General features: G+C 40.3%; 1 protein-coding gene across 18 annotated transcripts in view; it reads right to left on the bottom strand.

The window, feature by feature from the left end:
• The window catches only part of POLA1 (DNA polymerase alpha 1, catalytic subunit), a 286,891-nt gene that overhangs the window by 155,866 nt on the left and 118,267 nt on the right, over positions 1-12,758 (bottom strand). For all 18 annotated transcript variants that reach the window (XM_023633680.2, XM_070256826.1, XM_070256827.1 and 15 more), the window contains 2 exons: positions 8,951-9,082; positions 2,945-3,119 (listed from right to left, as the gene is read on the bottom strand). In XM_023633680.2, coding sequence (XP_023489448.1) covers positions 2,945-3,119; positions 8,951-9,082 — 307 coding nt within the window. The remainder of the gene's footprint in view (positions 1-2,944; positions 3,120-8,950; positions 9,083-12,758) is intronic.

The raw sequence follows: 12,758 nt of genomic DNA, 5'->3' as shown, positions 1-12,758 counted from the left end.
TGCCGATCAAAATGCAGCTCTCGAATATGGCAGGGGGCAAATGCCTGCACACATCTGCCTGGCAAGCTTCAACGTTTTCTACAGCTATTCATGGTGACTAGCACTTGCTGTCCTGCACTTCATTAGTGTGGACTCTCCTATGAGGAAAGAGGGAGAGATAAAAGGCTACCAGACTTATTAGTAATGTGGATAGATATGTGGACACCGCTGGTGATGGCAGGGGCTGCAGTAAGAGAAGAGGACAAGCAGGGGAGGAGGTAGACCGCACAATGATAACAACTTCACGTCTGCAAGTATAAAATCTGCTGTCAAGTGGCAAAAGATAAAAATGAGAAAAAGAAGATAAAAAGGCGAAGCAGCAGCAGCTCCTTGAGGGCTGAGGCCCTTCCAGTAGCTCTCATTGGTTATCTGGCACCAAGAGCTTCCAGGTGATATGGGGACATGGTGGAACCGTGCACAAGCACAGAGAGTACCCTCTGTAGACTGAGATTGGTCAGTAATAACATGAACCCTCTGAAGATGGGACCCACTAGGCTACTGGCTTTGAAAATAACTGGCGAAGGCTGGATTCACAAGGCAGCCACAATTACGATAAAGTATGTCTTTAACCAAGTCAAAATCCGCTGTTTAATTTACATAAAACATGATCTTAAATATGACCCCAGAACCAACAAAATCACTCTGGTCCCCTCTTGATATGACCAGTCTTGAGATATCTGACTCAAGATCTGGGCATCAGGCTCTCCACCTGGCAGGTTCCACCACCCTTTGCTTGCCAGCTCTTCTGCTGAAATACGAGGCTCTGGCATTTATCTGTTAAATGTCATTCATGAGACGGGGCGGCTTGTTCCATCTACCCCTCCTCAGCTCTGGGCTACCAGAAAATCCAAAACCAAAGGGCAACAGTTAACCTTGGGACTGGTTATTGATGGTACAAATGGAAAAAGTGGGAGATCTACTCTAAAAAACAAATACTCTTCCTCAGGGGTTTTCAGTGGGGATGGGCTAGGGGGAGGGTTCACAGTGGGGAGAGGAAGGAGCAGGAAGAAGATGAAGCTCCTGTGCCCTCACATCCATGCCATCCCACTCCAGGTGGAGGACATCTGCCATAGCCTCTCAGAGCTAAGAAGAGGCAGTGGTTACAAGTGCAAGCTTTCCAGTCACATAGAGCTGGGTCCCAATCCAATCACAGCTGGCCACTTACTAGCTATGTGACAAGACAAAGTTACCTCTCTAAGCCTCAGCTTCCTTCTCTAAAATGGAGCAAATACGACATATTCTCATGAGGTTGTTGAAAGGATTAAATGAGATAACATATGCAAAGCACTCATTACAGTATCCAAGAGAAAGCACACAATGCAGAGGAGAGAAAAAAGAAGGAAACTAAAAAATATTGTGAACTTACACTCCCTCTTCCCAGCTGAGGATTTATAAACATCATCAAATACAACTCAACTTCGAGAATACATTATATGATGACTTGGATAGCAGAATTTAATCTTCCTAATTATGTTTTGCTTAGGCAAATGTCAAAAATGAGTTTCCACTTCCAGAACAGGCACTGATGGGATAGTAGAGACGGGGCTGGTGGGGAGGAGTTTAGAAACATATTCAACGGGGCAGGATGGAAAAATATGTGACTTACTAAATCATCCGTCCAATCTCAGTCCACAGAAGCACACTGAGCACTAACTACATGCAAATCTTATGGACTGGAGGAGTGTGGACATATTTATGCAGAAGGCTGGCAGGAGGGTGGGACGTGCTACTAACAGCACTCACTGAGCACTCCCTCTACTCCAGGCCTGTGCAGAGCATCGCACGTGTATCATCATATTGCTCCCTCTGAGCAACTCTAGTTTATGACTCCAGAAACCAAGGCTTAGACCAAGGTTTAGAGGCTTGCCAAAGCCACAGAGCTTGTGAACAGAACCAGAATTTGAACCCAGCTCCCTGTGATGCCAAAGCCCAAGTTCTTAAGCCAGATGTTTCAATGAGAGGAGGGGGAGAATCTTCCATGAAGCAGGGACAGAATAAGCAATGCCATGTTTAGGGGACCCTGCGTACACTGAATAAGAAATAAAGCTAGAAATACAGGTTGGAGTTAGACAGTTAGTCTATAACGGCCAAAGTTATAGACTATGAGATGTCAGTGGCATCTGGACTTCACTTACAGACAGCGAGGAGCCATCTAAGGACTTTATTAGGCAGTATTCTAAAAACATTCATCTTTGTGTACAATGGGATAGAGAGCAGAGACCTTAAAGCAATGTAACTTAACGTGCTGGTCGTCTAGAAATGAAATCTATTTCTAAGCAAGAGATGACAATCTGGCGAAACAGCAAAAAGTCAAAGAAACATTGAGGTTTCAGGGTTGCCTGGCACCTCCTGAGAAGTTGAAAAATTAGCAATCAGCCAATTTCTAGCAGATAATAGTGAGTCCAGTTTTAGAAGTTTAAATTAAAGCGAAGGCAGGACACTCACAGAGAATCAAATACTAAAATTTTTTCACATTAAAAAGGCTGTGTGTTCTCACTTTATATGGAAATACTTTTAGAGAGAGACAAGATCAATCAATAATCAAGATACTATCAATCCCCTTATTAACGGAAGTTCACTAATTAAAGCTATAACAATGTAAGCCCAGAGACTCATAACGGCACGTAAAATCTTCTCTTCATCCTTTCTTTCACCTTCCCTCAGCACTGACTGATCGGGTGCCCACTATGGAGCAGGCATGTGGTTACAGAGGAGGCAAGGATGTGGGGTTCATAGTCTATGAAGGGAGACAGACATTAACCAAACAATCACAAAAGTAAATGTCCAACTATAAATAAAGTGCTCAACACAGCACCATGCCTATAAACAGGGCTCACAACAGTCAAGGGAGGACTGCACGTGCTGCTGTTGCCAGGTGAGTAGCGATGTAACTCAGGACACTTACCTAACCACGTTGCAATAAGGACAGCATCAATTCCATCTATTGGCTCACAGATCCGAGCCACGACTGGATGGATCTGCTGGGCCAGGTAGTACTGGGTATCAATGGTTAAATTGTCCTGTTTCTGCAACTGCTCAGGTGCATAGGCCCTCTGACTCGCAGTGAGGTTTGACCCATCCTATAAGAGAACACAGTACAGGTAAAGTGGTGAGAAACTCAATCATACATACTTGCTTGGTCAAAAAGAGGGACAACAACTCAAATTTTATGTATCCAATTCCAAACACCAAGAAGTCTTTTTAACATATTGGTGAACTTGTCATATGCATCTAAGAGTAGGAAGATCAAGGAGAACATCTCACCCACTGTCCAAGAATGTAAATCCAGCATGTGTTCTGTTCTATTTTATGTTGAAACATGAAACCAACAAGATGGCATGACTAGATTAAATAATTCCACCTGCCACATCACAGAAACACAATGAGAAGACTTGCTAACAATTACTCTAGGCAGAAAGGCCTTTTAGGAGTGATGAGAAAAAATGTGTGGTCCTTTTATTATATTAATGTGATGCCTTCATGCAAGAATTCTAGTTATAGTATCATCTTAAAGACCCTGGGGGTAATATTTTCTAGGAGAGATATATGTATTATTGAGAAGCAAATGAGCAAGGGGAAAAGAGGAGAATAAAACCCACAGAGCAGTAACTTATGTACAAGATATAATAGATAGGAGTAAAAATAATGAAGTATCTTGGTGGAGCCGCAGTCTCTAGAAGCAAAATATTTGGCCACTGGAATGAAGGGCATGTCATTTTGTGCTGTTTACCTGGCTCTGCCTCAAGGAAAAGGAAGACAGGTCAGAGACCCTCTTTGCTTTTCTTTTTGGTGAGGAAGATTGGCCCTGAGCTAATGTCTGTTGCCAATCTTCCTCATTTTGCTTGAGGAAGACTGTCACAGTATGATAACCAACTAACATGAGCTAACGTCTATGCCAATCTTCCTCTATTTTTTTGTATGTGGGATGCCACACACAGCATGACTTGATGAGTGGTGTGTAGGTCCACACCAGGGATCTGAACCCACGAACCCTGGGCTGCCGAAGCAGAGTGTGCAAACTAAACCACTACGCCACTGGGCCAACCCGAGAGAGCCTCTTTTCAAGGGCTTCCGCTTTACTCTATAAAAATAAAAAATGTGAAATTCTATATAATTGGCCCATATAACTGCCCTGTGGGTGATGTCACCATCATCTGTGAATCAAAAAGTCATCATTCTACTGGACCAACATCCAACATCTCACTCCACTCTTCCTCTCATTTGCAACAACAGAATTTAATATTCAGACTAGTAAATTATAACTATTCACAGTGCTCAGCTGCTCTGCAAAACTGATTATAATGTGAATCCTCTTCTTTCTTTCCTGCTATAATCAGTCCCTTCTCAGCTCAGTGCCCAAGCCCAAAGCAGAGGCAACCTTCCATACCACTGCCTTTATTTACCAGAGACTGGAGGCAGAGGCCTCTTTCTCTGGCTAGACTCCTGATGGAAACAACTGGGATATTTATCAATTAGGTTCTACCTGTTCTGAAATATAATGAAATACCTAGAAAGGAAGCAAACCTCAGATTAAAAGGCTTGCTTATAATTATTTTTCAGAAGTTCACAACACAGCTAAAAGAAATTAGGCAGAGGGGCCGGCCGGTGGTACAGTGGTTAAGTTTGCACCTTCCTCTTCTTGGTGGCCTGGGGTTCGCCAGTTTGGATCCCGGGTGTGGACATGGCACCGCTTGGCAAAAGCCATGCTGTGGTAGACGTCCTACGTATAAAGTGGAGGAAGACGGGCATGGATATTAGCTCATCCAGTCTTCCTCAGCAAAAAGAGGAGGAGTGGCAGTAGTTAGCTCAGGGCTAATCTTCCTCAAAAAAAAAAAAAAAGGCAGAATTAATCAACTTTAATTGTTGCCCTTTTAGAAGTCTGAACTGTTAGATGAGAGTAAGGTGGCAGCCAAAGACAAGAGTGTGAAAAATTCTTGGGCAGTGTCCTTACGTACTACAATGCCTTTTAACAAACACAAGAAATCTGACTGACCTACAGAATTGTAATTTTTTAAAAAACTGTTCTGTCTATAAGATTATAGCAAGGTTGAGTTTAATAATTTTTAATGGTGAATAAAAATCAAATTTGTAGGGGTAAATATTTTTTTTAAAAAAGGCACGTGATTTTTTTTTTTTAAAGATTGGCACCTGAGCTAACAACGGTTGCCAATCTTTTTTTTTTTTTTTCCTGCTTTATCTCCCCAAATCCCCCCAGTACATAGTTGTATATCTTAGTTGCAGGTCCTTCTAGTTGTGGCATGTGGGACGCTGCCTCAACGTGGCCTGACGAGCAGTGCCATGTCCACGCCCAGGATCCGAACCAGCGAAACTCTGGGCCGCCCCAGCAGAGCACACGAACTTAACCACTCGGTCACGGGGCCGGCCCCCAAGGCACATGATTTTTGTTGTCAGTGACACTGAGTCAATTCCAACTCCTAGCGCCCCTGTGCACAGCAGAGTAGAACCCTGCCGCGTCTTTTGGTGCCACCCTCTCACCTTCTGGCACTGTATCAGACAATGCTCTGCTGCTATTCACAGGGTTTTCATGGTCAATTTTTTTGGAAGTGAGTGGCCAGGTCCTTCTTCCTAGTCTGTCTTAGTTTAGAAGCTCCGCTAAAACCTGTCCACCATGGGTGCCTCTGCTGGTATTTAAAATACTGGTTGCATAGCTTTCAGCATCACAGCAACATGCAGCCACCAGAGTATGATAACCAACAGACAGGTGGTGTGGTTTCCTCACTGGGAAATGAACCCGGGCTACAGTGGTGAGCACTGAATCTTAACCACTAGACCACCAGGCGCTTGAGTTACTTTCCAATATATCATTAGAAGATGTTCTCATAGTAAAGCATGTTTTTTTAAAAAGCTGTTGAAAATTGTTAAGCATATTCTCAGTTCAAAAAGTTTTTATTTTAAATATCCACACAAAAATGACTGAATTCAAAAGAATTGGTAAGATGACAGGTTTTTCTGTGTTGTAGTGGAAACATAAGATATGGCTATAACATAAGATATATGCCTCAAAGACCTAATTGTCAAACCTGAGAAAGACTCCATGGTATACGCAATAACATGAGGCATACACTTTAAAAACAGATTAAGAAGCAATGTTGGCCTTCCTTGAAGTGCCCATGTCATAATTCATGAACCTCACAAAGCACATACTTCAGAGAGACAACCAGGTACAGTCAATTCACTCAAAACTATGTAGTCATCTTTAGTAGGAAGCTAATGGAAAACAATTTTTGAAAAGGTAACAAGTGGGCCCCTTAAAACAATTATGTTAAGGGCATGCCTTATGGAAATTATGTCCAATGCAAGTTAAATAATTAAGGATTTAAAACTTAACCAACAAGTGGAAGTTGATTTATGATCTCCTCAAATAATTCACGTAGGTTTTACAAGACTATGAACTACAATATAAATTAGACACCAAAAACATTACTGTCTGAAGTCATCTGAATTGATAGTCTAAATAAGTTATCAGTAGAGTACTATTTTCTTAATGTAAATTTTAAACAAAACAGAATCTGTTTAGGAAATAGGTTATTCTTGGAGGGTACATTTGCTTAGAACAGTAAACAGTTCTCTTAAAAATGTGTCGTCACACATTTTGAAAAACATATCTAAAAATATGGTTGTGTTATGAAACAGAATAACCTGAGTGCTTAAAAGCAAAAGAGGTAGGCAGCTTTGGCTGGCAAATATGCTGAAAGTAGGCATGTCCCACTGCTAGGGAACAAAGGGAAAATAAAGCCCTACAGCTTTCCTTGGGATACAGTGAGAATACATTAATAAAAAGAAACACAAGGGCCAGCCCGGTGGTCTAGTGATTAGGTTCAGTGCGCTCCACTTCAGGGCCCAGGTTTAGTTCCCAGGCGAGGACCTACACCATTCTATTAGCACTCATGCTGTGCTGGCGGCCCACAAACTAAAAAATAGAGGGAGACTGGCAATGGATGCTCAGGGTGAATCTTCCTCAGCAAAAAAAGAAAACAAACAAAAAACAAGAACTGTACTTTTAATAAGCAAATAAGTTAAGGCCCAGCACCAGTGGATGGGGAAAATGAAGAAAATATACCAAACTGAATTTATTGTATGACATTAGCATCAGCATTTTGAACTTTTCTATATCAATAAGACCTGAGAAGAAATCATAAGACCTAATATTTAGACATCAGGGAAAATACGCTTGACTTTTAAATACATCGACTGTACTACCATACATCTCCATTCTAGGTTGGGCCAAAACATAATTGTGGCTGGATTCCATTATCCGATGCCATTTCATGGAGCCTATATGATTTTCAAAGTTGTATGCTGCCATCTGCTCCTGTCATTAACAATCTAAGAGCTTTTCCACGTATGTAAAGACGTACAAGAAAAAAAACTAGCCTATTTACCAAAATCTTTATTTGCATAATATGAAAATTGTTTTTTTGAGATGAGACTTGTCAGAGGCAATATGCAAAGCACATTAAGGGCTTGAGCGAGTCAGACATTTATGGAAATATTTTCCTGCAGGAATTGGCTTTCTGTAACAGTTCTTAATCAAGGGTAACCCTAGGAGGGAGACAGAGTCAAGTGCTGATTCCTGTCCATGTACTTAAGTCATTTGTTATGTACATCATCTACAGTACCGAGCAGATATGATCAGATGACTTTTAAATTTTGAAAAGACTCTATGACTTAAAAACACATTGATTATAGTTTGACAAAGATCAATCATATGGCAATGAAGTTTTAAGGCTTATGTAAATTTTTTTTTTTTATCTAATAGCACAATGCAATAATTAATTAATTAAAAAGAAACAGTCTTAATTCAGATGAATTCTGCCTTTTGGTAAACAGACCACACCATAGTAATTTTAAAGAATTTGGATAGAGGCCATGATTGGCTTTTTCTTTTTTTATAGGGAGAAGGGATGAAATCTGCCCTTTTTTTCCAATTGGAGTTCACTGCTTTCAAAGAAAAAAACTGCTCTCCTGTCCTACCCTTTCTCCCCATCCCTAACTATTAGAGGTACCCTACTCTCAAAAGAAACTGGTTGGTGGTTTAAAACTGTGTCCCAGAAGGCCTAGAGGTTCCTTAGAGGTGCCTCATGGAATAGGAACAAAGCAAGAAGCTGGATTCTAGGCCCCCTCCACTGAAAAAAAAAAAAATGGGTTAGGCAATTTGTGTTTTCTTCATAAGGTACATTTTTAAGATCTCTTACCTTTCTCCATATAATCATGTATTTCATTCTTTTTCAAGTAATTATTTGAACATAAGCTAGGGAAAAATGCATTTACTCTCTTATTCTGCCAGTATTTATAATGGAAATTGTTGCAAAAGGAATGATAAAGGACTACTGCTGGACATATAAACAAACATATACATTCTCACCAATGTTAATTTAGGGTTGAAATAGTAGCTACTGTTATATACACCTGTCTCACCAAAATAATTTCAGCGAACCAAAACACTAGTCTTAAATGTTTTACAAAAATTGTAATAAAATACGCCATACCCGATTTTTTTTTTTTTTTAAGGAAGATTAACCCTGAGCTAACTGCTGCCAATCCTCCTCCTTTTGCTGAGGAAGATGTCCTGGGCTAACATCCATGCCCATCTTCCTCTACTTTATATATGGGATGCATGGCATGCCAGGTGGTGCCACGTCTGCACCCAGGATCCGAACCAGCGAACCCCGGGCCGTCAAAGCGGAACGTGCGCACTTAACCGCTGCGCCACCTGGCCGCCCACCACCCCCCGACTAATGTTTTTAAAATGCTGTAAAACCAACCAGACTAAATCATCTCTTTACAGCATCAAATACTTGGAGGACTACGAAATAAGACACTGTGGTGATCTGGATTTTACTATGGGTTCTTAGTGGTATGAGAGTCTTACTAATTACGGTAGTTTTACCTGACAGATGACATATGACACAGTATCTCCAGCTTTCACCTTTCTGCCTCCTTGAGAATTTATCCATAGGGCAACATGTACATGAGGTAGGCTTTTTTTATCAGGGTAATCCTGGGGATCTTTTGTCAATGCCTAAAAGAGAAAAAGAGGGAACAAAAAGCCCCAAACTTTAAAATCCTTCTCACACAGATATACACTAAATACATATTTGTTAGAATCATACCAGTCACATAAACATAGAAATGACAGAAGCTATAGGTAAAAAACCCTGCCACAGAATCTTTAGACATTCCATCCTCAAGGCTCCTCTCTCCTTCATTTAGTAACTAACATAACCAGATCCAACCCTGACAAAAAAGAAATACAAGTTTACAGGCCATGGCACATGATACTTGGAATAAAAAATAATTAAACTATAAATTCAGTCTTCTAGGCAGCCTTAGAGTTTCTCCTAATGTTTGCAAATCTCTCACTGAATTAACTGATTAGTTAGGACTGATGGATAACGGCTACTCTGACTTAATGATCTGTTTCTCAAAGGCTTCTCTAGCCTAAATAAATCCCAAAGGCACCAGAAATCACTGGATGTACTCACACTGTCAACTTAAGCTCTACAAAGACAGAATGAGTGAGTTTGTAACAGAAAGTAAGCCCCACAAGAGCAGGAACACATCAGCCTTGCTCACAGCTGTGTTCGCTGAGCTCAGAATGCTTGGTGTACAGGAGCAACCAAATGCTTGCAGAATAAAGTATTTCACTCACTCTGCAATAATTCACTAAGTTCAAGCACTGTAAAGTACTGTAAGATGAGTAAGACAGTCACTGGGTCCTAAGTCATCTGCTATTAGTAGATGACTCCCCATTCCATAAAAAAAAATCTCTAAAATAAACTACATATGCCATAAGAGAGATGTGAACAGTGTTATGGAGAGAGTTTAGAGAGGCAAAGACCACTTTCATCTCAGAGCATAAATCATGGAAGAAAAAAACTTAAGCCGACACGTGAAGAAAAAACAAGATTTTAAGAAAAGGTGACAGGGGACAAGAACATTCCGGGAAGAGAAAAAAGCAGAAGTTAAAAGCAAGAAGTGAGAAAAAAATACAGTCTATTGGACTGAAACTCAATATGCACAAAGGGAAGGAATGGGATATCCAGCTCTGTAAGGGGTGGATTTCAAAAGACAAGAGGAAGAACAGGGAACAAGGTGCTGTGTGACTAGATCACCTGCTCTCAAAGTGTGATCTCCAGGCCCCTGGGGGTTCCTGACACCCTTTTAGGAGGTCATGAGATTAAAACTATTTTCCTAACAATGCTGTACTCCTGCTCCACATAAGGACGTTTCGGTCAACAATGGACCACATATATGACGGTGGGCACACAAAATTAGTAGCATATAGCTGGGGTGTGTAGTAGGCTATGCCATCTAGGTTTGTGTAAGTACATTCCATGATGTTTGCACAATGACGGAATCACCTAACAACGCATTTCTCAGAAGTATCCCCGTTGTTAAGTGACGCATGACTATATTTGCACGGGTGAGGCAGAAGAATGGTCGGTGAAGGTGCTGATGCCTTATAAACAAGAATCAGGGCCACAGCACCAAACTGTACTAAGAGTTATTGTATTATTCACCACCACACACTCACAGTTAGAAAACAAAAAAGCCAGTTTCACTTAAGAATGTCCTCAATGAAGCAGTAAAAATTAATTTTTTTAAGCTCTTGACCCTTGAGTATAAGGCTACTATTTTGTGCGACAAAAGAAGAAGTATGCACAGGGCACTTCTACTGCACACTGAAGAACAAAGGTTGCTTGAGGAAAAGCACTTGTGCAACTGTTTGAGTTGCAAGCTAAACTAGCTGCCTTTTCCATAGAACACAATTTTTACTTGAAAGAATGACAGCCAACTACAGTTATTCTAACTTGGGTACCAAGTTATTCTAACTTGGGTATCTGGCAGACAATTTCTTTAAAAAGAACCAAATGAGGCTGACACTTCAAGGAAAACAACTGACAGTATCTATTTTCTATGATAAAATTCAAGCTTTCAAGTGCAAATTAGAATTTTGGAAAACTTGTTTCCACCTCTGTGAGCTTGACAGCTTCCCAATACTTAAAGACTTTTCTGATGATATAAGTAGGAATATTTTAAAATGTGGTTTTTGATACTGTATAATAACTACATCAATATTTGGCAGATCTGCACAACTCGGGGAGCCAACATTTAATCAACAATCAATGCATAATATTATGCATGCATAAAATATCCATTCAAAGTACAACACAGACCAATAGAAGTTAATGTAAAAGAGCACGACAAGGTCATTGGCATGGTTTCAGATTCCACATTACAAATAACCTTTCAAAAAATACCACTTAAAGAGTTTTGGTGTATAACCAAAGGAGAATAGGCACAATTATCTAAAAGCATTACTAAAATACTTCTTTTTCCAACTACATATTGGTGTGAAACTGGATTTTATTCCCATACTTCAAACAAAACCACACATCACAATAGACTGGACACACAAGCAGATATGAGAATCCAGATGTCTTCTAGTAAACTAGACATTAAAGAGATTTGCAAAATTGTAAACTGATGCCACTCCTCTGATAATTCGTTTTGAAATACAGTTATTTTTCACGGAAAAATGTTATTTTTGGAATCACATGATGGGCTTATTGCTATTTTAAATAAACTAATAAATGCTTTTTAAAATTTTTCAGGAGACGGCCCAGTGGCACAGCAATTATGTGCACACGTTCCACTTCAGCGGCCCAGGGTTTGCTGGTTCAGAGCCCGGGTGCGGACATGGCACCACATGGCAAGCCATGCTGTGGTAGGCGTCCCACATATAAAGTAGAGGAAGATGGGCATGGATGTTATCCCAGGGCCAGTCTTCCTCAGAAAAAAAGAGGAGGATTGACAGATGTTAGCTCATGGCTAATCTTCCTCGGAAAAAAAAATTTTCAGTTTTAATTTCTAACACAGTGAATATCAACATAAACTGCATAAACGAAAGCTCTTGGAACCCTCAATTATTTTAAGAGTGTGAAGGTGGCCCGAGACTAGGAAATGTGAGAACTGCTGTAATAGACTAAAGCAGGTACTCAAACACGGCTGCACATGCCCATGCCATGTACACTTTCCAGATCATACACTCAGCGTACGAGAGCACCTAGGAAACGCTCCAAGTAGTGAATCTCCTCAAAGCTGCATTATTCAAAGTCTTGATTGACTTGGATGGGTAATGCCGTATAGAAATCTTAATCAATATAACTCTACTTAAGAAAATCGTTATCTTCTTCAATTGACTATTCTTTGGTGCAATGTTAAGAAATTCTGAATTTCATCTGACATACTTTCCAATTATTAGATTGGGGCTATTTGGGGATTTTATAAGCTAGTTTGAGAAAGCTTGATTTAAAAAAAAAATGCTTCCTGGTGGTTTAGGCTCAAGTTAGCCAGGGCTATAAAAATCAGCTTTGAAGTATTTTGTGCTACTTTATGAAATATATTTAAGCCAAGATTGCAGCAGTTCAGAAAATCACACATGGTGTTTTTCAGTTGCTTTTGGCAACAAGGGCTAAAATCTCCAGAAAGGTAAATCTCACCACTTCACACCTCCACCCTAGGCTAACCTCCTATTTTCAAGCCCTACCAGCATCTCACACTCACACACACATACACACACACACACCCCTTGTTGTAAGACCATCCACAACCAGTCACATACACAGACTCTTCCATTCCACTCTCTTTTGAAAGCAATAAAATGTAAAAACTGAATTGCCCACAAGTTTTAA

Source organism: Equus caballus, chromosome X, assembly GCF_041296265.1.
Source record: "Equus caballus isolate H_3958 breed thoroughbred chromosome X, TB-T2T, whole genome shotgun sequence".
In the NCBI taxonomy this organism is placed as follows: domain Eukaryota; kingdom Metazoa; phylum Chordata; class Mammalia; order Perissodactyla; family Equidae; genus Equus; species Equus caballus.
The sequence above is the reverse complement of the archived record's forward strand: the minus strand, read 5'-3'. Positions and strand labels throughout refer to the sequence as shown.